The following is a 25,701-nucleotide window of genomic DNA, read 5'->3' as shown; positions in this document are numbered from 1 at the left end:
AACTTAAGTTTATGGGGGAGAGGGGCTCCCATGTGTATTCTGTTTCCCAACTAAACTCCAAGCACCTTGCAGAAGGGCCTGCTTTCTCTGTGACACTCTGCAACAGCTGGCCCGCCACAGAGGCTCGATACTGTTGTCCGACATCAGAGCTCCAAAGCTAGGGCATGCCGGTGGCAACGGCTGGAATCACAGCCCACTGGGATTCAGCTGAGCCAGGGTTAAAATATAAGTTTAGCAGTGTCATCTGATAGCTATTAGACTTAAACTGCCCAATGAGAAGGGGTAGAAACAGCTTCATATGTGGTTAACTACTTGGAATAACTTCAAGTAGTGGGCAACGGTCCCTGAACAGGAGGCGTTTTTAAAGCTAAAAAACTGACCGAACACTTAATCAGATCACCGAAAGCTAGCAATGTGAAGTCCAAGGTAAGGCCACCAATAGCTGAGGATGGGTTAGGTGTGCCTAAGCTCAGACACAGGGACAAGATATGAGCATCTCCTGTAGCCCCTTCCAGATGAAGGATGCCTACGTTTACTGCATTGCTTCCAGCCTGAGACCCAGGGGAAGACCTCTCCGAGACACCGGTCTCTGCTGTACCTCCATCGTCACCCGTGGTGCAGGGGGATGGGACTGTTCAGGGTCACGCTTAACCTGCTACCCAACGGAGAGGCCAGCACTTGTGCTCCATGTAGTATGGATTTGCCACACGACCATGGATAACTGCTGAGTATACCAGATCCTTGGAAAATGGAGATCCCCTACTCAAACTCAAGGGGCTGTGAGTACAAGATGGGCCAGTGGTGGCAGCCAAGGTGACTTTGCAAGGCCCAGGAAAGGGAGGTGGCTAGACAAGAGGACAAACACACTGACCGCTGGCTGTCACAAAGGCCACACCCTCATGGTGGCTCGGTCACTGCCACATTGATGGGACATCCCACAGGCTTCTCTGCCATTCTTAATTGAGAGCGTGGCCTCCGCATCGGAGACCCTGAGCTGCATCTCTCCAGAATAAAACCCAGGTAGCTCAGGATTCCTCTTGGGACCAACTGTGAATCCAAGAACTTGACCTCCGAAAGCTCAACTTCAGGTCCTGTAGAGGGATTTCACATTCTCCCCTGCCCCACAGCCTTTCTTACTAACCCATCAGAAACAAGGCCATTCTCCTTAAACAGACACTCTCAATACCCACGACAGGACTACAGGCCAAGCCTACCGTTCCAACTCTTGGTCAGTGGTTACTTTTTGACAAAGGAAATACCCTTTTTATTTGGTATCCAGACAAACAGAAGTTCCAAAGCCAAGATTCCAAAATCTACTGGCATTTCCATGACAGGGAACCTGGAGAATCTTTGGGATGCAGCTGGGTGGGCCAGAAACTGTCATGCCAGGCCCTGTCTGATGTCATCTGCAGAGTTTTTCATACATTTGTTTGGCACTTGCCTGTCAGGGCAGCTTCCCTTCTAATTGAATGGACCATTTATAAACCTAATCCTTTCCCCCTCCCCATTCTGAATGTAATCCACCTGAGAGATTTAAATCCATCAGGAAGATTTATCTCCCTACTCACTGCTCAGAGAAAAAAAACCCAAGAATTTTCTAGCAATACAGATCAGAATCTGCATCAAATTTGATTGGAAAGGGAACACAGGTGTTTCAAAAGGAGACCGTGCAGAGATGGGAGCTGAGGATGGGGGGGCGCAATTGGCAATTTGAGCCTGAGCGCAGACCCACTGCCAAACCCACTATGAGGTCAGCTAACGACATGGCCCACATCAGAACTGGCCTTGTGTCCCATTAGAAGTGGTCCTTGTACCTCCAAAGAAATACAAAATGGTTCTCATCTCATTAGCACTGTTATATTCAATGGGCTCTATTCCTAAAGCACCAATCTGCACTCAACTTTGCATTTATTTCAGTACAATGTTACTTGTTTTACTTTTCACCTGTGTTCTGTCTGGTACTTCCAAACTACATTTGAAATTCCTCAAGGGCTGGTGGTTTCTCTTAGATTTTTACCTCTTCTCATTTAATAAACATTTTGCATACCTCCGCCTATAAGCCTGGCACTAGCACAGTTCTAAGAGTACCATAGGTGCCCAACAGGTCCTTGAGATAGAATGATTACTTCTGGGGCCACTGAGGTTTCAAACAATACCCTTTAAAGACCCAAGAGGCTGCTGACAATCTTGTTTGAGGTGAGGGTGCAGCCATGGGAGAGAAGGATGCATGACACACACCTGGTTTGCTCCATGCCAGGTCCCAGGTATGAAAGGGAAACGAGTTTTCTCTGCTCAAGGTTGGCCTCTGCTGTATTATTTGTACTTTTTTCACACACCCCAGTCCTCCTGGCATGAGCTCCCCTCGTGCCACAATGCCACAGACCCCCCGGCCCCCACAGCTTCACCAGTGGAAATCCTTCGCCCTGGGGGAATTAGGGAGCTCACTGTTGTCCAGCTGGGTGGGGCAGGTCGCTCGCAGAGAAGACTCAGCATGACTCCAAGACAAGATGAAGGGGCTCTCTGAAACCCAGCACCAGCAGGATCTCATGTGGTCACACCTGCCCTGTAAGCCCTGGTGCCATGAACTCATCCAGGTACCACAAGGGTACCTACCCCTTCACGCACCTGGACTTTCTTGCTGTCCTGCTGCTCTCTCTTCTCCAGTTGCACCTGCAGTTTCTTCCTCTCCTGCTCCAGCTCCCGTACTCTCTTCTGCAGCTTCAGGAAGACGGTCATGTCCATGGCTGCCTTCTCCAGGCCGATTTCCTTCACAGGAAGACAGGAGCAGGGAAAAGGAGGTTGTCAGAGCGTAAACACCTAAGGAATCACAGCACCTCAACTGCCTGTCCCTACCAGCAGCCATCCATCTCCTCTCCTCTCCCAACCATCAGTCAGCGTCTCACATACAAAGCCAATGCCAACCAGCTAGCATTTCTCATGTTAGAGTTAGTGCTCCAGGCTCTTTTTCTGTCTGGATAATGTCTCAGTCTCAGCCATTTTATATTCCTCCTGTGTGAGCCACTTAAAATGACCAATCATACGTCCCAAGAACAAATGGAGAAAGACACAGCCACTTTCTTTGGAAGTTAAGAGAGCTCACTTTTGGAAAATGGTCTCACACCGGAGAAATCATAAAACTTGGGATAGAATGCTTCCTGATGAAGAATCGATGTAGTTTCTAGTCACTGCAAAGGTGCTGTCAACCACTGCTCGATTTTGCCTTGAAACAGAACCAACACTTTGCCCTGCCATGGAAACCCATTTATCCAACAGATCCTAAAGCATCCATTTCCCAGTAGATTTTTTGGCCTCCCAGATTCATGTCTGGATTTGCCCTCCAGGGCTCTGTAACATGTGGGTGTACCAATGTGTATCTGCCCGTGAACAGGTAATGTGTATGAGCATATCCGCATGGATTTGTAAAGCACATGTATATAATGTGTAACAATTTGACACCACCAGCATTTAATGAGCACTTCGGGTTTAGCCAGCATTGGCCTCGTCTTGACTTTCTTGAAGAACACAAGCCCAGGGAAGGCAGTGCTTTCATCTGCATGTAAACAGCCAGACATGCAAACATCGGGGTGGTGTGTCCGGAGTTCAGGCAGGCTGAAGCCCCCAGGGACCTAGACTTAGAAGACAGCTATGCAAAACACCAAGGGCCGGAAGCCAGCATTTATTAAAGGCTGCCTAAGTGCACACGGCAAGCAGCAAGCCACGCAGCAGTGCAGGGCAGACAGTGGGCCTTCAGGCCCGAAGACATCCTCTTCTCTCCTTCCACCCTCTGCTCCAGCACTATCACCCCTTATCACCCTTTATTTTCCTTTATAGCACTTAGCAGTACCTGCAATTATATCACACGTTTCTTCCTTAACTGCTTATTATCTAATTCTCCATCAGATAAGCTCCAGGAGGGCAGGGACCTCCCCCGGCTCAATCACCACTGTTTCTCCAGCGCCTACCAGTGGTGCCTGGCACAAAGACGTGCTCAAACACGTTTGTTTTTATAACTGGCTCTCTTCTCCATCTATCTCCACATGCTTTATAAGGTTTTATGTGCTTTTGATTTTCTTGTTTTCAAATGCCAGAGGAAAAACTGTGTCTACATACCTTTGACAAAATTACACACAGACCACAAAGCCCACTGTGTGGTCCATTATTTAGTGACTCCAAGAGGCTATTATTGACAAAGACCCAGTCACCCAGCATTCCAAATATCTGTTGTTGTTCTCTGGGTTTTACCCCACTTCTAAAGTCAGGGGAACAATATTCTTGTGTGATTACTGATTTTACTATATGCGCTGTGCTACTGAATGGGGGTGATAACTCGCATCTATTTTAATGACTTAGCTATTTCTCCTTAGGCCAGCCGTTTCAGCTCTCTGCATTAGTTTCTCAGTTTTGCAAGAGAAAACAGGGATCTACCTTCCTCCCTCCTTTCTGGATAGTGGGTAAAGTGAACAGTAATGTACGGCTTTGCATAGTAAACGTTAACTACAGAGTACTGCTTCTAAATCCGCTGCAGTCCAAGTGATCCTGCTTTCAAGAATTAGCCCGTGGGCACTCTGGTCACCACCAAAAGAATAGTAAACCTCTCTTGGGCAGCTCTGCACAGGGAATAAACCCTTGCTCTGGAAGAGGACAGCAGCCAAGAGCCTGTGGTACCTACCTCCACCTGCTGGAGAGCATCTTCAGTGTCTCCGATTTCAGACGTGGACACGGAGGGGTAGTTAGAGTCAGATTCTAAGCTACTTTGGTTCGATGGGTTCCGCCTGTGGCCTGGAGTTTGCTGTTCCAGGAGAAAGAGGTGACAACTCATAAGGAACTAATGTTAGGAAGAACTTCTAAAAGAGCAGCAGGCCCTAGAGTTGGCCCCCTGCCTCATCTGTCAACAAGAACAGGTGTCATTGCTTCCTGGAATGATAGCTAGTTAGAGCTAGTCCCACAAAACATTTCCCCTCACTTCTTATAGACATCCATCTAGCCGACCACCTCTATGGCAATAAGAAGAGAACACAGCTCTACAGTAAGGACTGAGTTCCCTTGTCTTGCAATGAAATGCAAATCCATAAGCATTAGGCTAATTTCTTGGAAAAGTCCTGGGGAAACGACCTTTCACTCCAGTCTTGCCTGTTTACCCCCCGCCCCCCCGCCCCCCCCGAAAAGAATGTTGCAAACCTGCTCCCAATGACCCCCTTCCTTCAAACTGTACTCCAACTTGGTTTATGAAAATTATAGCATATTAGAAATAGAGTTTACTATTTATAGTGTTCATTTAAAAATACCTTTTTAGCATTTAATTTGGTTTTCAGAGTGAAAACTGTGCTTGGTAGGAAACTTTTAGATTTCTATATATGTTCCTATTCAGCTTTTCTTCCTGCTTTCTATGCAATTAACTTATTCCCTTCTTGTCTGGATATGCATTTCTGGAGGAAATGTTTATAGGGGTAAAAAATAACAAATCCTAAAATATCATGTGGTCCTTGATTCTATTGCTTGAGAAAAAAACAAATCCTGAAATATCATGAAATTATTTCTACATATACTGCCATTTCCTCGGCGACTAGGAGACCTGATCTCTAGGCACTTGTGGGCCGCTCTGCCGTGCACACTACTGAAGCTGAGATTAGAGCTCCTCCACACCATTACTATTTCAACACAGGGATGGTCCCAGAACTGGAAACAGGAAAGATAACATGCATTTGGGTGGAATTTTCCTCAGACTCATAACTGAGATCTTTGTAAGACTGCGAAGTTGGAAAAAGACCTGTCCTTAGGAATGAATCACCCAGCCCGGCTACTTCCTTATGTGATTCCTCCTCTCTGCAGGAAGGGCACGAACAGACGCTAGAAGGTGACGCTGTGCTTACAACACACGTGTCCTGAGCCCCACACTGTGCCAGCGGGCAGTGCACAGCAGCAAGGGTCATGAAGGCGTCGCGGGGCTGCCGCACTGCCCTCCTTGCCTTTATGATGGTGAGCTCGTCCCGAAGGTTGTCAAATCTCTGCTCCAGCCGTGAGTACTCCTTCACCAGGTTCTGGTACCGGGATCGCTCCTCCTCCAGCTCTTTCTTCATCAGGAGATTTTCCTTCGCAGAGTCCTGGGCAAATTCCTCTGGAAAGCAAGCACACCAGGCTGCAGTGTTTCTGGACGGATTCCCCTCACACGTCCTGACTCACGCACTCTGATCCACCTCTTGTTAAACGGTTGCACGTGACCAGCTCCCCACAGAGACACTCGATGCATCTATTAAGCTCCTCCTCTGCTGCCAAGGGGGAAGCTCTTTACTCTGGCTTAAGTCTTCACAGAGGGGAGAAAGACCCCGCTCTTGGTGAAGTGGGGAGGGAGGAGTTGGCAGCGTATGTGAGAACTTGCTCAGGTAACGCGCCAGCTCTTCTTCTGCCAACTGTCACGGCAACTATTGCCAGCGTCCCTGGAAGAACCAAGGTTTGTTCCACTGTTTCTTTCCTGTCCCTGATCTTTCAGGTGCTTGGAGTGCAGGGTGATTTGGCCAAAGGTTTGGTTGCAGGAAGGAAGAAGACAAATAGACAATGTGGCTGGGCTTCTCCCTGCCAAAACTTATTCATACTAGCAGAAAAGAAAATATTTTCAAAAGGAAATTAAAAAATAGTTTGTTTTCAAAAGATGGGATGCTGGGTGGGACTGAGGTCATGTGGCTCAATTCTGTCTTGATACGGATGAGGAACCTAGGGGTGGGAGAAGGGATTTGCCAAAGGTCATGCTGAGCTGGGGGGCAAGCCTTGTCCCTGCTCCTTCACAGCTGAGTGGCACATGGGGACTGATGGCAGCCCAGGAGCTGGTGGGTGCTTGAGAGAGGCTGACTGGGGTCTGATTCAAGACCCCATCTTCAGCAAACATTAGCAGATGACCTCCCGGGTAGAAGAAACCATCACAGGTACCATGGGTGTGAAAGATAAATGTAAAACCCAGCAACGCAACAGCTCCTGAGTACTCAGTGCGTGTTAAGCACCCTCGTAAGCACTTCGCCTGCAGCATCTTGCTCACTCATGGGAGCCCTCTGATGTCTAAACCTTTATGTCCATTTTGCAAATCAAGAAACTAAGGACCTGCTCGAGGACACACAGCACATGGCAGAGCCATGCTTTGAGTGGTCTCCCTGACTCTAAGCCCCATGCACTACATCGTCCATCATACGTGTGTCTCGCCGCATTAAACTCTTGAAACCAAATGTCACAAGATCTTAAGGATCACCATTCTTTTTTCACGGCCATCTATTAAAGCCCTTCCCCCACTGCAGCATCTTAACTGCATGCTTGTTAGGAGTCTTTGGGGATAAATTAGCAAGATTAAAATCCCAAACAAAACCCAAGCATTTTGGTACTTACCTTTAGACTGGCACAGGATTTGGTTGTTAAGCTGTTCTTTCTCATCTTTCAAGAGAGCATTTTCTTGCTCTAGGTCTGCAACTCGCTGAAAGAGAAAGCAACAGGGAAAAACAGTTTCGTGATGCTAGGCAAAGGAGAGGCTCCTTTTGTGGTGTTTGAATTTTAACAAGTTGTATGTAAATACTCCTTATATTTAAGAAAGCTGAATTGGCCAAAGCTGCTTTCATTTCAAAGGAAAAATTGCAAGCTGAAAGAAAAACCCCATTAAAACAAGACAGATGAGCTCGGTACTGTTTATGGCCATCCAATGCCCATAAAAACATGAAAAGCCCACAAAATCATGAAAAGTCTACAGCACGCTCACATGCCTTGTTGAGGAACTTACAGAGAGATCAGGCTTTCACATTCTTGTATTTGCCCGTCTCGCTAAATTTTGAGCTCTCAAATCCAAGTCTCAAGAAAGCCAAAAGCTCACCATGAACAAAGGGTCCCCGGTCTTCACCCACTTGCCCTTCCCTGTCTTACTAGCCCAGTCCAAATCCTGGGAAAGGGAAGGAGACTGGCTATCGACACAGGACTATCCAATCTAGTGCTTGGTTGCTGATGCCTCTGCCAAAGAGAGCCAAAATGAGATGAATATTTAAAAAAAAAAAAAGCAGAAGAGGAAATAAATACTATTATAATCAAAGAAAAATGGTCTGTTCAAAGAAGATTTAAAAGTGTGATGCAAGTTTTTAAAAAATGAAATTTTTTTACTATTTATTATTGGAGCAACTATTTGTATGGATTTTAAAAAATGCAACAACTCAGACACGTGTTCTAAAAAAATTTGAACTCATTAGTTGGTATAAAGGAAGACGAGAAAGGGTGTATTTCTTTTATAACATGGGGACTAACTTCCAACTGATCCAGCTGTGTGCTTGAACCCTGCAGATTCATTCTGCAGACGGCCATCAAGTAATTTTCCCCACGAAAATCACATCGCTGCCTTGGTGACACAGATGAAGAAAGAATTGAGCACTGTGAAAACCACACAAGGAGAGAATTGAGGAACACGTGCCCCTCAAAATTCAGGACTCCAGACTCGAGCCCCCACTTCCCTGCTGGCTGGCTGAACCATCACCAGTCACCACGGGATCAACTCCTGTGATCATAAATGTTGCACACGGCAAAGGAGGTGAGCTTGGCAGCCGCACAGGTCCTAGGCTCTATGACCCTCAGCTTCCCCCTCTGTAAAACTGACACCCAATCCACAGGGTTGTTTTCAGCATTAAATGAGAGGATGTGTGCAACGTACTAAGCAGCAGGTGCTGTATATATCAGTTGATCGACAGAGATATGTGTAACAGATGGGTCTACGTTACCTTTACTAGGCACTAAATGGAAACATACTTTAAAATCATTTCACCACTTACCAAAATCTTCAATTAGTATCTGTTTTTCACAAATTCTTCCAGAAAATAGAAGGGGGAGCACTTCCCAATTCATTCTATGGGCCCAGTATTACTCTGACACCAAATTCAGACAAAAACATTATAAAAATACTACAGACCAGTATCTCTTACGAATATAGATTCAAAAATCCTCAACTAAATAATAGCAAGTAAGTGTTCATGATAAAAGTGCTCAACAAACTAGAAATAAAGTGGACTTCCTCAACCTGATAAAGGGCATCTTCAAAAATCCATAGCTAATACTGTCCTTTATGGTGAAAGGCTGAATGCCTCTCTCCTAAGATCAGGAAGAAACCAAGGGCATCTGCTCTTGCTACTTCCATTCAACACTGGACTGAAGGTTCCAGCCAGGGAAATTAGGCAAGAAAAATAAAAGCATCCAGAATGGAAAGGAAGTAGTAAAACTATCTCTATCAGCAAATGACACAATCTTGTATATAGAAAATCCTAAGAAATCTACTTAAAAACTATTAGAACTAATAAATAAGTTCAGGTTGCAGGGTACAAGATCAATATACAAAACTCAACAGTATTTCTATACATCTGCAATAAACAATCAGAAAAAGAAATTAACAATTTCATTATAATAGCATCGAAAAGAATAAAATGCTTAGGAATAAATTTAACAAGTATAAAATTTATATTCTGAAAACTATAAAACATTGTGGAAAGATAGATCTTAATAAATGGTAAGACACGCTGAGGTAATGGATCAAAGGACTTAATATTGTTAAGATGGCAACATTCCTCAAATTGATCTACAGATTCAATGCAAATCCTTATCAAGAGCCTGGATGGCTTCTTTGCAGAAATTAATAAGCTGATCCTAAAATCCATGTGTAATATACAGGGATCCAGAATAGCCAAAATAATCTTGAAGAAGAAGTACAAAGTTGGAAGAATCACACTTCTAAATTTTAAAACTTACGGTAAGATACAGTAATAAAGACAGAGTGATAGTGGCAGCCTGGGTCCGGTACCACGTCCTGAACCACTGTGCCGACCCATCTCCCGACAGTTCAGCAGGCAGACACGTGAAGAATGGCAATGAGCAACCTAGGGCAGGCCTCAAAAGACTAGTTTCCACACCAAGAGCTGCAGGAAGGAGGGAACTGGTGTGCGGCTCAGGGACCAAGATGGATCAGACGGAGGAAGAGGGATCTGAGCTGAACCTGAGGAGGAGGGAAGGACTTCGGATGCTGAGGAAGAGCGAGGAAGCCCCAGGCTTGGAGAATGTCAGAAAGAAGAAGCCAGAAGGGAAAACTCTATAAAGAGAAAGGTTTACATGAAGAATGAGCAGAAAATCAAGGCAGGAACTGCAGCGTCTTAGGAAGATTAACTTGGCAAGAGCTGGGGGGATGAACCAAAGAGAGAGAAGACTGGTGCCAGCAAAGCCCTCCTTTTCCTTGGAAAAAGTCACCATCCTCCTAAGGCCCACAGGGTAATGAGAAAAAAAAAAAAAAACCCTTTCTTGTCCACTCAGCAAAGAGAACGTAGCTCCTTTGCTCTGGGCAGGGAATTAGACCCCATTTCCTACCTTTCCACGCTGTGCACGGCCCTTGGCAGTGACAATACTTCTAATTCTGTGAAATCTTACAGGGCTTACCTGCCCACGCTGACAGTAAACTTTCTTCTAAGCAAGCACAGTATTAATTCGCATTTAAACTAGGAAATAAGATGTTAAAAGTTGAAAATCAACATGCTTTGGATAGCAAGGCAACTTGAAACGACGACTACATCATCTCCAAAATGGTCCAGTAAACGTGTTTCAGTATGTCCCCATCCTGCACCCACAGAAACTAAAGTGCCTGAGACACAGCTGTTCATCTCCCCAGAGGTTTCAAGGGCTAAGGTTGCCCCTGAGGTCAGAAAACACTTCCTGATCTTCCCCCTCACCCCCTCCTACTGTTCTCCTCCTTACTGCTCCCTTGGCCTGAGCCCAGTAGCCTCCTTTTCAGTCCCCAAACCTGCCTACTCCCGCCTCCTGCCCTGTGTACTTGCTGCTACACCTGTCACCTGCTCCCCAGAAATCCCACGGCTCACCCCCCTGCAGGTGTCTTCTCTGCGAGACCTCCTGACACCATCCTCTCCAGTCCCCCAGGTTGTTCTCTATCCGCCCCGCCTTTACTCTGCTTTATTTTTCTTTATAGCCCATGGTGGATAACTTGTGTTTGCCTGGACCTTCTTCCCCCACCCTCAAACATGTAAGTTCCATAGGAATGAAAAATACTTAAAAACAAAACATAAAAAACAACTGTTTACTTATGCCCCAGTGCATACAATGCTTAACACAGGGGACTCAAAGACATGCTGAATGAAAGACCATGAACTCTATGACCTCTGCAACAATGTTCCTCCATGAAGATGGGTTAGGGTCCCTTTTCCTAATAACCACCAGCCTCATCATGAGCCGTGAATCCTGGAGCCACTGAGAACAGAACTCCGAGTGGCACCTAGTGAAAGTCATCCTGCTCTGCACCTTCTGGAAGAAGGCTGAACACATTCCATCATGAGGCCCACCCCCTACCTCCCCAGCCAGATCTACTTCTATTGGAAAAATCCAAAATCTTTATACTGGAATTAACCAAGGTGGCCAACTAATACCTAAGACTGATGTCACAACAATGCACAACCCAACTCCACCAGTGTGAATGCTCAGAGCCTGGTGGCCTGCTAGCTATCCATCATAAGGGCCAAAGTCCCTTGTTCACAACCAGGCTCCTGGCTGTGGGCTTCTCCTCACCCATTGCAATCTTGCACCCAGTTAGGCCTTGCTCTGGCCCCACCAAGAGGCCTTCAGAGCAGATTCTGGACGATGAGCTATTGCCTCTGTGCCAAGGGCAGCCCTGGGGGCCACCTCTATTTCACCAGGGCCACCAAACAAACAGCACAGCTGCACAAAAGCAGCCAGGGCAGGGATCACTGAAGCTTTAAAAAAGAACAAGATTTACACATTCCGCAGGCTAAAAGGGAAGGAGGCTCAGGGCCTGGGTGTGGAGCACTCTGGGGAGGCCAAAGTGATGGATACCTTTAGCAGTCAAGGATGCCATCTGACTCACGTGGCCGGGGTGAGATGGTGCTTCCCTGGGCTCCGTAGACAAAGACGACTTCTTGCACCCAGGGAGATGAGGCAAAGGCAGGGTGGCCACATGGGCTGCCAGTTAATATTGTCAGGGGTGGGGGCCCGAAGTTTTCCAGGATGCCAGTTCCAATATAACATTTGCTGCCTTTGCTGATGGAAACATCCAACCCATGAATTAAACATCTACTAGCAGTCAGCTCCCTCCCCGCGCCTGGCTTGCCTCATCTATCTTGTTCAACACAGAGCAGGCCCCTGCTCAAGCCCAGGAGGAAACCAAGCGTCTGATTATTCAGCATTTATTAAAACTGGACACAGTGCCCTTGATTAAACCCTGACTAGGCAGAGAAGACATGTCCCCCCGACCCCAAAAGCCAGTCACAGCCTGTCTACCCCTCAATGACCAGAATAAAAAGGTTTTGAAGACCTTAGAGAAGGAAGGATGTTTGCTTCCACTTTTTCTTTTCCTAGAAAGTAACAGACATTCCAGTTGATGAATCATCTCAGGCTGGTTTCTTGGGATGTGTTTATGTTTGGAGTCCAGGAAAGGGGCTTTTGCTCTGCCTGTGCTCCTGTTGTCCCCCTCCTTGCAGTGGCCTCTTGCCACTTCCCAGCTCTCATTTTAAACAAAATTAGACCTAGGCCAACACACTCCCAGCGAATAGTTGCAATTTTCTTAAGGAGAGGAGGATGGAGTCCACTGCTCTGTTTTGCTCTGCCAAGGAAGGTTTTCATATCATAAACTCTTATGCTCCCTCAGAGGAGACCTGGATATTTGAAAAGTGCTTTGAGTCCCCAGATCACAGCATTTAGCGGAAGGGAGGCTGGGGAACTGATGAATCGAGTGCCATCTGTGGGGGCGGAGCTAGGTGAGACCCCAGTTTGTGGATCTACTGAGCAAACAGGCTTTGCAGGTGTCTCACCTGGCCAGGACACACCTACAGGGAGCTTTCTTTTCTTTCCTCGCAGGGTCACCAATCTCAAGAGCTTCCATTTCTAATCCTGGCCCTTTCTTTCTGGCTTTGGATTCTACCATCTTGTTTTTATTCATACAGAAGGGCTGCCGTCCATCCACCTACTCCAGAGGATGAGCAGACCCCAAGTGTGGAATTCTATGCTTTGTAGGTTACAGGCTGACAGCTGTATCTTGCCAGGTGTTTCCAAGCACCACAATGCTTTGTCCTAAAGAATGAAGTCTACTTCCTGCCTCGTGGTGGGCAAGCTGGCCGGTGGTTTATCTGCGAAGAGGGTCTTGTGATGCCTCAAAGCAACACATCATAAGAGTGCTTTTTACGTGCCAGGCTGGCTGCACTGGGAAGCCATGTCTTAACTTTCCTCTTTGCTTTATCCCATCTGGATCCCACTTCTGGCCCCTGGAGACCCCTGGGGTCTGGGTGAAGTCGATGGCTGTTGGTGCTAACATTCCACCACCTGGGGTGGGAAAACGATGCACACAAGCCCAGCACGAGTTGGTTCTGTGGCCTTTTCCCTCCAGTGGAGCTGGCATGTGTTTGAGGGCTGAGAAGGAAGTGGGGGGAAGAAGAGAGAAGGACTCCCGAGCAACACTGAGGGCCCCTAGTGCTTTCAGAACCATCAAATACAAGCTCACGGATATGGCCAGGTACACGTCCAGAACGGGCCTTGAAGACAATGTGGACCAACCTTAAAATACACATACAGATGAGAGAACTACAGCCAGTGAGGTTTTCTGCACACACTTAGTAACAGCAGGGCAGGGTGAGGTCCGGGGATGACAACGCAGGGCCCTTTCTACGGCAGCACCCAGTCTGCCCCCGACATCCCCACTGAATCTCTCCCTCCTTGTGCCTCCCACTGACGGGCACATACTACACACATGGGCAGGGCGTTGCTTTCCCTGTGGCTTGTGGCCTGTAGAGATGGCGGGAGAATGGCAGTGTCCTGAGTCTGTAAGTGGCTCTCTGGGGACCCCGTGGGACTTTCTTGGTCGGAACAGCTATGCTGGGAATGGAGCAGGAAGTCTTTGTATCCTGATGTTTGGGGGCGTGGGGGCAAACCCCAGGAAGTTCTGTGTCATGGGGTAGGGAGTGATCACACGGACCACACCAGCTGAGCGGGTGAGCCAGGCTGGGACTGTCACTCACACTGCAGTCAAATGTGCCACAGCATGACACTTCGGCCTGGTGAAGGGTGCCCAGAAGCTGCCCCCAACCCTGTAGGCAGCGTCAAGAGCAGCCATGGCTTCTGTCACAGTTCTCTTGCCAACCAACATGCAGGCCACAGAGCCAGCGTGGGGCCTAACGCCAGACCATAAGAAAGACACTCAAAGGTCAGCGCTGCACGACCCTCTCCGGGGATGCCAGAGTGCCCAGCTAACAGCAGAAACTCAGTCAACACTGTGAAGTGAACGGACACAACCTTGTGCGGGTTCCCCGAAAGCACGCCACTGTCTGTAAACACAGACGGGTGCTAAGTCTGTGGGCACGAGCCCCAGGCAAAGCCCACGGCCATTTTTCAGCTGGAAGAAGAAACAGTCTCTGCCGGGGTGGCTCTGCTGGCCTGCCCACCCCGCCAGTGCGCGCCCCTGGCCTCGAGCGTACCTTCCTCAGCTCGTCCTTCTCCCTGCCGTGGGCGTCCTCCAGGACCTTGCGCTCCGAGTGGGCCTTCTGCAGCTCGCTGCGCAGGGTCTCCACCTCCTCCTGCAGCCTCAGGCTGGGGTCCTCCCCTGGGCTCCGCTGGTAACGCGCCAGCTCCTTCTGCAGCCGCTCCACCTCCATGGCGTACGTGGAGGTGGCCGTGGAAAACTGCTCCGACAGCGTCTTGAACTCTTTGCTCTGTGGACGGCACCAGCAAACGGGGAGACAGGAGAAGGAGAGGGTTACTTTTTGCCAGGAAAAAGCACAAAGGCAATCATAAAAGGAACTCCCAAGGTGGAATTAAATCTCACAGTCATTACATGCTACAGCGCTTTCCTGGCATCTTCCTAACAAAACTCTTTTGTGAACCTAGGAGAAATGGAGGGAAACAGAAAATAGCAACACTGACGTGAAAATAGCTCAAGGAGCTTTCGTGAGCATGAGCCTGGCTGGTAGTGGTTGGTTGTCCTCATCCAGCTGGACAGATCCTACACCCGGTTTTTAAGTTGCAGGAACAACAGAGCTGCCTTCTGAGATCCGCGGCCTTTGCTTTTCAGGTTTCCCAGCTCTTTACCCTCCTGCCTGTGGACGCGCTGGCACAAAGAGCTGCAACCTAATCGCCAGCCCCGAGACAAAGGACCCCTTCAGCATCCCCTCTTCCAAGGAGGCCCTCCACAGGGCCCTGGGATCCTTCTCGCCACCTGTCAGCCACGCTTACCCCGCAAGACTGTGACTCTGGAAACCAATGCCTGGCAGACCTCGTCTACACCACACCCCTGCAGACAAGGTGTCCGACTACCAACTCACGCACGAAGCATTCCCCCGAGTCCAGAGCCCTGAGAACCCCATGCTGGTATCAAGTGTTCATGGAAACTGCCGGCAGAAATCGAGGCAGCAAGAGTTGAGAGGGCAGCAGCTAAAAGTGGTCAGTGGGGGACGTGGAAAGGGAGAAGCAGAGTTCTTCAAATCATCAAGCAGGCAACAAACAGGCACTGATAATCCTTCGTTGCTGTGGTCCTCAGGAGCTCCAAGTAGAGCAGAGCTACTGGCCAAATCACCAATAAGCAGGGATTATTAAATTCTCCTGAGAAATTAAAACGTCACTGAGAGCAGTGAGAAGCAGCAAAAGAAAAGCTGCTGGACCCATACGTGCCATGCATGCTGTGGGACCTCACTGTGACCCACTGTGCACAAGCAGTACATTTCCTGCACCGATACAGAGCGAGATCCCCCGCACTCCGTGGGAAAACTCCCGTTACAACCTGATACACCCTTAGGCTTGCTCTTGCTGTCAGTCTTGCTCTAAAGAATCACAAAGAAGAAATCCAATTAAGCACCATCCATTTAAAAACCTAATAAGCATATGTACTGCTCTCTCCAACCTGGGTCTCCACTGGAGGCTGAAGGTCTCCGCACAGGGGAATGTGGCCCAGACAGGGAATGCCTGCTGCACCAGCCACCCTCTGACTTCCTCTCCGCTCTGGGCTGGAAGCGAAGTTCAGCCTAGCCATCACCTTCAGGTGGCACGGCCTGGGTCACGTCACCAGGAGTAGGGGGAGGACAGTGCCGAGGGGCTGATGAGTCCCTAGGTGCAGCTGGTTGGGATACAGAGACAGGCACACATGGTGGTGATGGGTGGGGACACAGGCACATCCTACCCTGCCATCAACAAAATGATACCTGAGGACCCCAGTGCAAAGTATGACGTGTCTAGGAGGCCCAGCTTTGCCGATCCTGACACCTGCCTGAGACCAGGCTCAGGGACGCAGGGGAGTTGAGTGGCTGGAGCTGGACAGATCCGGCTTGGATCTCAGCTCTACCTTTGACCAGGCTGCACATCTGATCTAGTCATCCAACCTTTCCGTGCCCCGGCATCCTCATGTGCAAAACAGGGATAACAGTAACTCCTACCTCACTGGGTGGTTAGGAAGATTTAGGGAGATGAAGTGCTTAGCTGGGTACCTGGTACACAGAAAGTGTCAATAAATGTCACTATCTTCATTGTTCAGAGTCCCCTAGGGAGTCCCCTGGACAGATGTCTGGAAGTCTCTGCTGGCTGCCTGGGGTGTCGGGGGAGGTCGCCAGCAGCAGAACCTGGACAGCCCCTCGCCTCACCATCATGGGCACCCAAATGCAGCTAGGAGCACGTGAAACTGCGCACTCTGTCCTGGTTGTGTGACCTCAAACAGGAAGGTCCCAGGAGGACACATCCTCACATCCACGAGTGTCACAGCTCTACCGCCCAGCCGGGCACAGGGCCTGGCGCGGTGCACTCACTCCCTCCCAGACCCCCGACACCATCCCCGGGACACCACCGCCCCTGTAGCCCTCCCCGTGGGACAAGAAGGGGAGATGAAAGACGGTGATACTGATGATCCTGACACTGTGCAGGCTTAAGCTAAGGTATGTGTGTCTTTTTAACCAAAACATGTAAGAAGTAAAAAATTTAAAGGTTTTAAATAAAAAAGTTTATGGAATAAGAACATAAAGAAAATATTTTTGTACCACTGTACAATGTGCCTGTGTTTTAAGATTCAAAAAATTTTAAAAAATGTAAAAGTTTATAAAGAAGTTAAAGTTAAGATAAATTAATTATTGAAGAAAAAATTTTGTAACAGATTCAGTGTAGGCTAAGTGTACAGTGTTTAAGAAGTCTGCAGTGGTGCACAGTGATGTCCATGTTCACATTCACTCACTACTCACTCACTGAGACTCACCCAGAGAAACCTCCAGGCCTGCAAGCTACATTCGCGGCAAGTACCCTATACAGGTATATACCATTTTTTTTTATCTTTTATAAATTATCTTTTACTGTACCAATTGCATGTTTACATATGTTTAGAAACACAAATACCACCGTGTTACAAGTGCCTATAGTATTCTGCACAGTAACATGCCGTACAGGTGTGTAGCCTAGGAGCAATGGGCCACACATACAGCCTAGGTGTGTAGCAGGCTGCACCATCTACCTTTGTGTAAGTACACTCTGCGATGTTCGCACAATGATGAAATTGCCCAACAATGCATTTCTCAGAACACATTCCTGTTAAGTGACACAGGACAACATATGAATGCTCTTGTGATCATAAAATATTAACTTAACATATTTACTGAGTGTCTAACTAAATGTACTGAATCAAGTTGACTTAAAAGGCTACTGACTGCATAGATTTGTCATTTTTTTCAGATTAAAAAAATAAGGACAACCTTACACATATAAGGATCTGAGAAACCGGACTCCCATCACAAATAAATTGTAAATTCAACCGGCTTAGTTATTCTACATGTGGGCTTAAATACAGTCAGACTGGCAGAGCCGATAAATGGGCTACATTATTCTGGTTGAATAATGTCACAGCACAGGCCTACACCAGGGACGCCGTACGAAATGGTCCCAAGAACTGGCACTGTGTTTATTGTGAAGGATGTGGATGATTATGTCAGAGCATGAAAGCCCACAGGAAAAAGCCTCAGCACCAGGGACAGCTCCGATGCTCCTAAACTACATACTTTGTTTCTCTTTCCAGAACTCTCAAGCTACCCATTTCCTTCCTTCTGCTGTTTGCTTGGGAACTCAGTGCCAAATTTGTTCTCTCTCTCTCTCTCTCCAGTTGGGTATACAAGGCCTTAGGATATAAATTTTGAGTGCTAACCTTACCTTGGTTGTCTCTCTCAGTTTTCTCCCTTGCTGACTTCTTGGCAGTGAGATACTTTTTTTTTTTTAAGGAAAAAAAAAAAAAAAAAAAAAAAAAGCTCACCCAGATGGTTTGAGAGTGTACCCTGGGGCTAGAACCCCTACTTTAAAAGCCAGGTCATGGTGTCAGTGGACTTTTGAGCTAGAAGTTACCTTAGAGATCTCAGGCCAATCCCCTCTGAAGGACTCAAGGCTCAATTATTTCCAAGCCATCAGCTCTGGTTGTGAGCATTATTCTCGTCCTGTGGGGACTCTGTCCACTACCCCATGCTGCTCTGACAAATACCTCAAGGCACCTTACTTAGCCTGTGACGACCCTGACGCAGGTGGATCCTGTCCTTCCGGCTCGAGAACCTCGTGTGTCAAGAGAACAGCTGCCTGCACTGTCTCTAGGAATCACAGGAACAAAACCCGTCACTCGGAAACAGCCAGCCCCACACGCTAAGAGAACGCACTGAAACACCCCCTCTGCAGAGCTCGTCACGGGGGTCGTGCAGATGCTTCTCTCACGGCACTCGGGCACACCCCACTGCAAAATGCCAGCCAGCCCCACACAGTGCTGAGCATGGGCCCAAACCAAGGGTGCGAGCCTCCCTGAGACTGAGGAGTTCTTACACGGTGTGAGAGGTTCCCGATGGGCAGAGATCTTGTCATTTTGTCAGAGGTGGCAGAACAGACCCCGAAACCAGCCTGCCAAGTTTCTGTCCCAGCCATGTTACTCACTAGCTGTGTGACTTCGGGCAGGCTACTTAAAACCTCTCTGAGCCTACGTTTCCTCACCTTTAAAATGGAAATTATATATATATATATACAAATATATATTTGTATATATATATATATTTTTTTTGTGTATATATATATATATATATTTGTATATATATATATATATATATATTTGTATATATATATATGTTTTTGAGAAAGGGTCTCGCTCTGTTGTCCAGGCTGGAGTGCAGTGGCGCAATTGTAGCTCACTGCAGCCTCAAACTCCTGGACTCCAGCGATCCTCCTGCCTCAGCCTCCTAAGTAGCTAGGACTACATGTGAATGCCACCGTGCCCAGCTAATAATATTTTTTGTAAGATGGGAATGTTAATATTTATCTCATAGGGCTGTGGTGGGGATTAAAGGAGTTAACATGTGAGACTAGGGCCTGGCACACAGGCAATGTGGGAGGGGTGTGAGAAAGTAAGATCTTGTACCCCTCCCCCTGCTTCTGATCACACTCTGCACACAGGGCACCCTGCCCAGGGTGGCTCACACCTGCCACCACTCACAGATGTTTGCCAAGCAGGAAGCTTAAGGCAAAAAGCTCTTTTTAAAAATAGTCCTTTTAAATCTGTTTCTCTTTGATGTTCAAAGCACATGGATTGTGAAATACTAGATTTATTTTTATCCTAAGTCAACTTTAGGAATCAGCAGTGGAATGCAGAGCCCTGTGGCTGGAAACCCAGGGCCGGGGTGGCCGGCAGGTACGCAGGGCCCCTGGCAGGGTGCAGCAGTCCAAGCTCACTTGTCCCTTGACTGTACTTCGCCTGGAAGGGTAACCGGCAAAACCTGACTACGCAAAGTCTTTGCTGGCTGGTCATCGACAGCCACAATAACCACCACCACCTCGGCACACTTTGTGCTCATGTTTTTCAAAGACCAGTGCCAGACAGAGGACCTTTCCCTTTGCACTCCTGTCCCTCTGAGTGGGATGCCTTCGTCTCTGACCTGGTGTGTCACCGCAGGCCGACCAGGGGCAGGTACCGAGTTCCTCCACTCTGCACTGGGCTTTCTGTGTGATTCCCCCATCAGGAGCCAAGCCCAGCAAGGCACTCGATAGAACTCACACAGAACGAACATCCAGGGCGACAGCCTCGCCTCAAAGAGCCTGGTCTTTTTCAAGAGCAGGCAAGCAGGGACATTCTACTGCTATCTGTGCACGGCTTTTGGGTTCCTGTCCAGGCCAGCTGGTCTGGGTGTAAAATGGCTCCTCTATTTTCTTGCCCTACTGGGGTCATGAGAAACTTAAAAAATGCCCAGTATAGAATAGGTACAATAAAGCCAAGTGACCTCCAAGGCCATGGCTAGGGGCCCCAACTCTAATTCTCTCTCTCTCCACACCATGCAGTCATGTCTTTGCCCTCCCTCCTTCCCTTTCCCAGAAGGCACCTAAAACCCTTTGGGGCACCTAAAAGCCTGGTCCTGTGGTCACCTTTACACCCTCCATGTGCAAAGTGACAGTGAGCCCCCTTTCAACTCTGGGAACCAGACTCAGCAGTGACCGTGCACAGGAAAGGACTGACGCTTCAGTGATGTTGGGGTTAAACCAGCATCACTCTCATCATGTCTGTGGGACCAGACAGGCCTGGGGTGGAATCCTGGTTCTAGCACTTTCTGTTTCTGTGACCCTCGCAAGGTATCTGATTGTCCCTGATCTACAATTTTCTCAGCTATGCAATGACCTCACAAAGTCATGTGACGATCAAATACAAGTGACCATAAAACACATATCACAGGGCTTGGCACATGGCAGGTGCTCAGAAAATCAGAACAATCGATGCTGTTGTCCCCACTGGCATAAACACTCTCCCTGATAGTATAGCATCAAGCACATGCCAAGTCATCTCGTCCACCGAGCCTAAAAGCACCTAGAACAATCAGGCACCAAATAAAGGTCTTCTGAAGGGAAGGAGGATCGGCCACTCGGGCCACCAAACAGTAGGTATCCAGGTGTGTGCTCCCCACGGAGAGCCTCACCTCTCCAACCTGATGGAAGAAGCCGAGTGTCCTTGTCTTGAATCTCTGTGTACCCTGCATGGTGCACACCCCTCCGCCCCAGCAGGGACTTAATCAAGGACTTGTTACTTGTCTGACTGGCTGACATGGGAAGGTGGCCAGGGTAGACAGAGGGAACAGCTTAAGCACAGTAATGGCGGTAGCTGTTTCCTGCATCTCCTGCTGTGTACCAGGCCCTTCATATATGTTAGACTGTTTGCTCTTCCTCCAACCCTACCAACCCCATTCTACAGATAAGAAAACTGAGGCTCAGAGCAGCCAAGTCAGCCACTCAACTTTTAAGCAGCTGAGCCGAATTTCCATTGAATTGTTTGATTCCACAGCAAGTGCTCTTTCCACAACACAACAGAGAGGCAGAAGGGGCTCTGGAGCCAGACGGCTGAGGTTCAAACCTGGGCCCCACCACTGCCACCTGTGTGACTTTAGAAAGTCATGTGCCCTCTCAGTTTCCTTATCTGTAAAAGGAGGACAGTAATATTTACCTTAGGGGGCTGCTATCAGGATTAGACAAGCTACTACAGAGTGCTAGCCCAGTGCCCCAAGCGTGACGAGTCCTTCCTAAACACTAGCTATTATTGCTGTTGTCACACCACGCTGCCTCTGCGAGGGCCAGGAAGCAGAACTCTGGCCTAGTGTGTTAGTTTCCCTATTGCTGCTGCGACACATTACAACCAAGTTAGTCGCTCAAAGCAACGTGCATCTATCATTTTACAGTCTGAACGTCAGGAGTCTCTGAACAGAGCGGTGTTCCTTCTGGACGCTTGGAGGCTGCCCGCATCCCCCGGCTGTGGCCTGCACCACTCCCACCTCTGGTTGTCATTTCATCTCCCCCCTGAATCTGGCCCTCCAGCCTCCCCCTCTCGTGAGGACCCCTGTGATTACACTTAGTGCCCACCTGGATAATCCAGGCTAATCTTCCCAAGATCCCCAAACTAATCACATCTGCAAAGACCCTTCTGCCACGTAAGGTAACATTTCACAGATGCCAGGGATGAAGACGAGGACATCTCCGGGGGCCATTATTCTGCCTGCCACAGTCAGTCCCGGTTCTTGCTCAGTGTGGTGATGCCCCGAGGACACCTGTGCTCTCTCGGGTCTTTGGCAGGTGCCGTTCCCTGAGGAAGCCGTGGGTCTCTCTCAAATGTGCCCCCCGTCCCGCACCCTCAGTACCGGGGCGGGAGCTCCTGACACTGACCTGGTCGTCGATCTTCCGCTGCAGCTGGACCACCTTGTTCTCCATGCCCACGTTGAGGCGTTTCAGGTGCTCCGCTGAGCGGGCCTCGATCCTGAGGGCCTTCAGCTCCTGCCTGGCCTTGAGCCTCCGGAAGGCACACTGGATAACGATGGCGGCGGCCCGCAGCCGCTGGAAACGCCTGCGTGCCACCCAGCCCCGCACGTGCTTCTGGATGACGGTGGCCTTGTGCTCCATGAGGACCTGGTGGGGACAAGCACACCCCCCGTGGGTTTGCACCGCAGGATGGGCGCAAGGGAAGCTCATGTCACTGTCCAGAGGAGGTGACACACAGAGGTGAGCCAGAGGGAACGTGCCCCCTGAGACAAGGCTTTGGTGCTGTGTTATGAACACGTTTAAGCTAAGCCTGCAGCCCACGTACCCCCAGGGAATCAGCTGTCAAACTCTTGTTTTTGGCTTTGTTTTTCTTTTTGTTTTATTGGTTAGGGAACCAGTATCTAAAAATCTCAAAGCTGTAGGGACATAAGGATCATTCAGTTGATCTCTCCCCATTTAACACACACAGATCCCACCCTGGAGATGGGGAGCTGGAAGATGGCATGAGACGCTCCAGTGAGAGCCCACAGGGGGTGAACGGCTTATAATCATTAATACAAATTTGGCAATGTACTTCCCTGGGTTTGTTGGGGGTTTTTCCCCACTTTAAAAACCACCCAGGAGATGAAAGCATCCATGTTCTCACCCCAATATCTTGCAAAATAAAGGTGTGTGGACTAAACAAGCAAGCAAGCAAGCGTGCCGAGACAGTAAGTGTCACAGCGAGGAGACACACAGCTGGGAGCCACACCCAGTGCCTGCTCTTCCCTCGTGCTGCCCCTGCTGGTGGCCTCCCAAATGTCACCTGCCCTTTCCACAGAGATATCATCACACAGATGTCACCAACTTCTCAAGAATATGCACAGAACCTTCTCCCACTGGCTTGGGTTTCTCCACGTATGACATCAGAGCATGCTCTACCCTGATGACATTTTTTGTTCATTATCAATTTAGGGCTTCACTTTTACCATTTGGAAAATCAAACCTTCTCTGGTCACAGAAGAGAAAACACATTTTAGACATTTTCTTCCAATTCATCTTTCAAGTTAGTGCTGTGCCTCAATTGTGCCGACGTTGCTTCCCTGAACAAATGTGTCTTGACTCAATGCTACTTCGCCAAGGACTTCAGCTTCCCTGGGACAACGCGAAGAAGAACAGCCTGGTGGGGAAGAGGCCAGGGTCTCTCTCCCGACCTCCCCTCGCTGGGCTGCAAGCTCCGCGCTGTCAAATGAAGGCCTGGACCTGGTGATGCCAAATACCACCTCCTGCTCTCGAGTCTGAACGAGCCACGATGGGTCACTGGACCCTGCTGCCAGCTGACGTACCCTTAGGCAGGTGATTCAGCGTCTCAGAGCAACTTGGTGTCAAAGGGGTATGAGGATACACTTCCATCCTACCTCACAAGACTTTAGAAAGGACTGGTGACAGCAGAGATGTGTCATTAGAAAAACGCTGGGAGGACCCAACACATTCATGTTGGCAATGCCACATCTGCTGCCCCCGCGGTCCTGGATCTGCACCCTGCATGGCCCTCGGGGCGGCCACTCACCTGGCGGTACATCGTCCGCACCAGCATGCCCCGAGTGAAGGCCTGGATGACGACGGCAGCCCCGCGGACCCTCTGGTAGGCCTGGCGGGCCCTCCACATGCGGTACTGTTTCTGGATCGCCGTGGCTGCCCTGGTCCTGCGCAGGTGCTCGGCCAGCCTGGGGAGCAAGGGACGGCGGGTGGTGTCAGGGGCACAGAGCACTGGCCATGCTGGCACAGAGGACCCTGAACCCTTCACTGAAGCAAGCCTCTCCCTCCACGGCCCGACCCAGACACCCCCAGGCCAAGCCAACTCTCATCGCCCTTAACAAACCTTAACAAAGGCAGTGAAGACCTCGGGCATTTTTACCCTCAGGCTCAGAACAGCAACATTAGCTTTTTTCTTGTGGTCTAAAAAAGTCTTTCCGCAAGCCTCAAACTCAGTCTGAGCCTGACCTCTTCTGTGAGCTGTAGTGCAGGGGGTCGGGGGGGGGGGGGGCGGGGGGGAGCCCTCCACTCCGCAAGCTCACCAGCAGCACACGACATCACGCGTTTGCGTCACCGTCTGCCCCTCTCCACCTCACCAAGCTTGGAGATCCCTGGGGCTGGGTCTCCTCCGTCCTGCACACCCCACGTATAGTACAGGCTGTGGCATAGTGAGCGCTGGATAACTCTTCGCTGAGTGACTAAAACCATCTCAGGCCCACACTGATCCCTATTTCTCACCTCCCAGCCCTTTCTGCCCAGGATGCACCGAATGTAGACATCTCCTCTCCTTCCTTTCTGAATTCCCCACACGCCTCCCAAGAAGACAAAGAGCCAGTGTGACACTTTCTACCCTTTCTTAGGGGTCTCATTGGCTGCCAGGCTCATAGGAAGTGCTTGATTACAGACTCAGAGTTAAATGCTAGAAAGCACCTTAGAAATCATTTAGTGCAGCCCCACGGGGGCGGGTGACCCACTCGGCCCGCACACTAGCTACCTGCTGAAACGCACCCAATTCCCCAGCCTGGCTCTCTGTACGTCCTTTCTTCACATGTGGGCCCTGCACATCCTCTAGAATGTAAACTCCCCGTAGGGAGAATGTGGGCCATCTCTGTTTCACATCCTCATCATCAGGGTGCCCAAGACAGGGTCCCCTGCACAAGGGCACTTGGTCTGACTAGTTGGCACAGCTGGTCGGGGATCACACGGCGTTGCCGCTCCTGACAATCTGCTCATCTCTACAGCTTCTGCTGCAGAGCTCGTGTCAACGGCTGGGAGGGAGCCGATGGCACTCATCACCTCTGTGTGCGCCTGGACAAGCAGCTCATGGCCGGGACGCGAGGGTACACGCAGGAGCTGCCTTCTGCCTCTAACCTGTTCTACCCTAGGAATGCAGGGGCTCTCTTGGTGTTTCGTTTTTTCAGCAGCCACTTATACAACTCTGGCTTCCAACTGCCAGACGTATCGCAATTAATGTCACTTCTCCAAAGAAATTCCTATTTAGAGAGAGAACTGGTCTTGAACCAGGGGGCTGGGTCCAAAGTCTGACGACTGCTGAAAGGTCTGAGGGTACAGTCTGATCGAGGCTGTGTCCCCTGTGCCTGTCTCAGCAGACGCCCCACCAGCCCGGTGATGTCGGTCAGGAGGGAATGTCACGGTCATTTCTTCTGCTCGGTGTTGGGCCGGGGCAGGCGAGCCTGGCTGGCACCCTGGCTCCACCCCGAGGTAGCCGCCCCTGGTTCGACAAGTCACACCCTCCCTGTACGAGCTCAGCACAGTAACTCATAAAACGGGCCACCCAGGACCTTTCCAGCCCTAATTACCAAACGCCAAAGGATTCCGAAGTCTGTGGTATAAATAATGAGGCTAGGCATCAGTTAACTGTGACAGAAAGGCTGAATTTGCCTC

General features: G+C 49.3%; 1 protein-coding gene across 2 annotated transcripts in view; it reads right to left on the bottom strand.

Annotated features, from left to right (window-relative positions):
• MYO5B (myosin VB) overlaps window positions 1–25,701 on the bottom strand; it is a 273,903-nt gene that overhangs the window by 32,335 nt on the left and 215,867 nt on the right. For both annotated transcript variants that reach the window (XM_069468426.1, XM_069468427.1), the window contains exons 20-26: window positions 23,831–23,987; window positions 22,189–22,428; window positions 14,481–14,714; window positions 7,369–7,453; window positions 5,967–6,115; window positions 4,670–4,789; window positions 2,626–2,766 (exon numbers count right to left, since the gene is read on the bottom strand). In XM_069468426.1, the coding sequence (XP_069324527.1) occupies window positions 2,626–2,766; window positions 4,670–4,789; window positions 5,967–6,115; window positions 7,369–7,453; window positions 14,481–14,714; window positions 22,189–22,428; window positions 23,831–23,987 (1,126 nt within the window). The remainder of the gene's footprint in view (window positions 1–2,625; window positions 2,767–4,669; window positions 4,790–5,966; window positions 6,116–7,368; window positions 7,454–14,480; window positions 14,715–22,188; window positions 22,429–23,830; window positions 23,988–25,701) is intronic.

Source organism: Eulemur rufifrons, chromosome 5 (genome assembly GCF_041146395.1).
Source record: "Eulemur rufifrons isolate Redbay chromosome 5, OSU_ERuf_1, whole genome shotgun sequence".
Classification (NCBI taxonomy): Eukaryota; Metazoa; Chordata; class Mammalia; order Primates; family Lemuridae; genus Eulemur; species Eulemur rufifrons.
The sequence above is the reverse complement of the archived record's forward strand: the minus strand, read 5'-3'. Positions and strand labels throughout refer to the sequence as shown.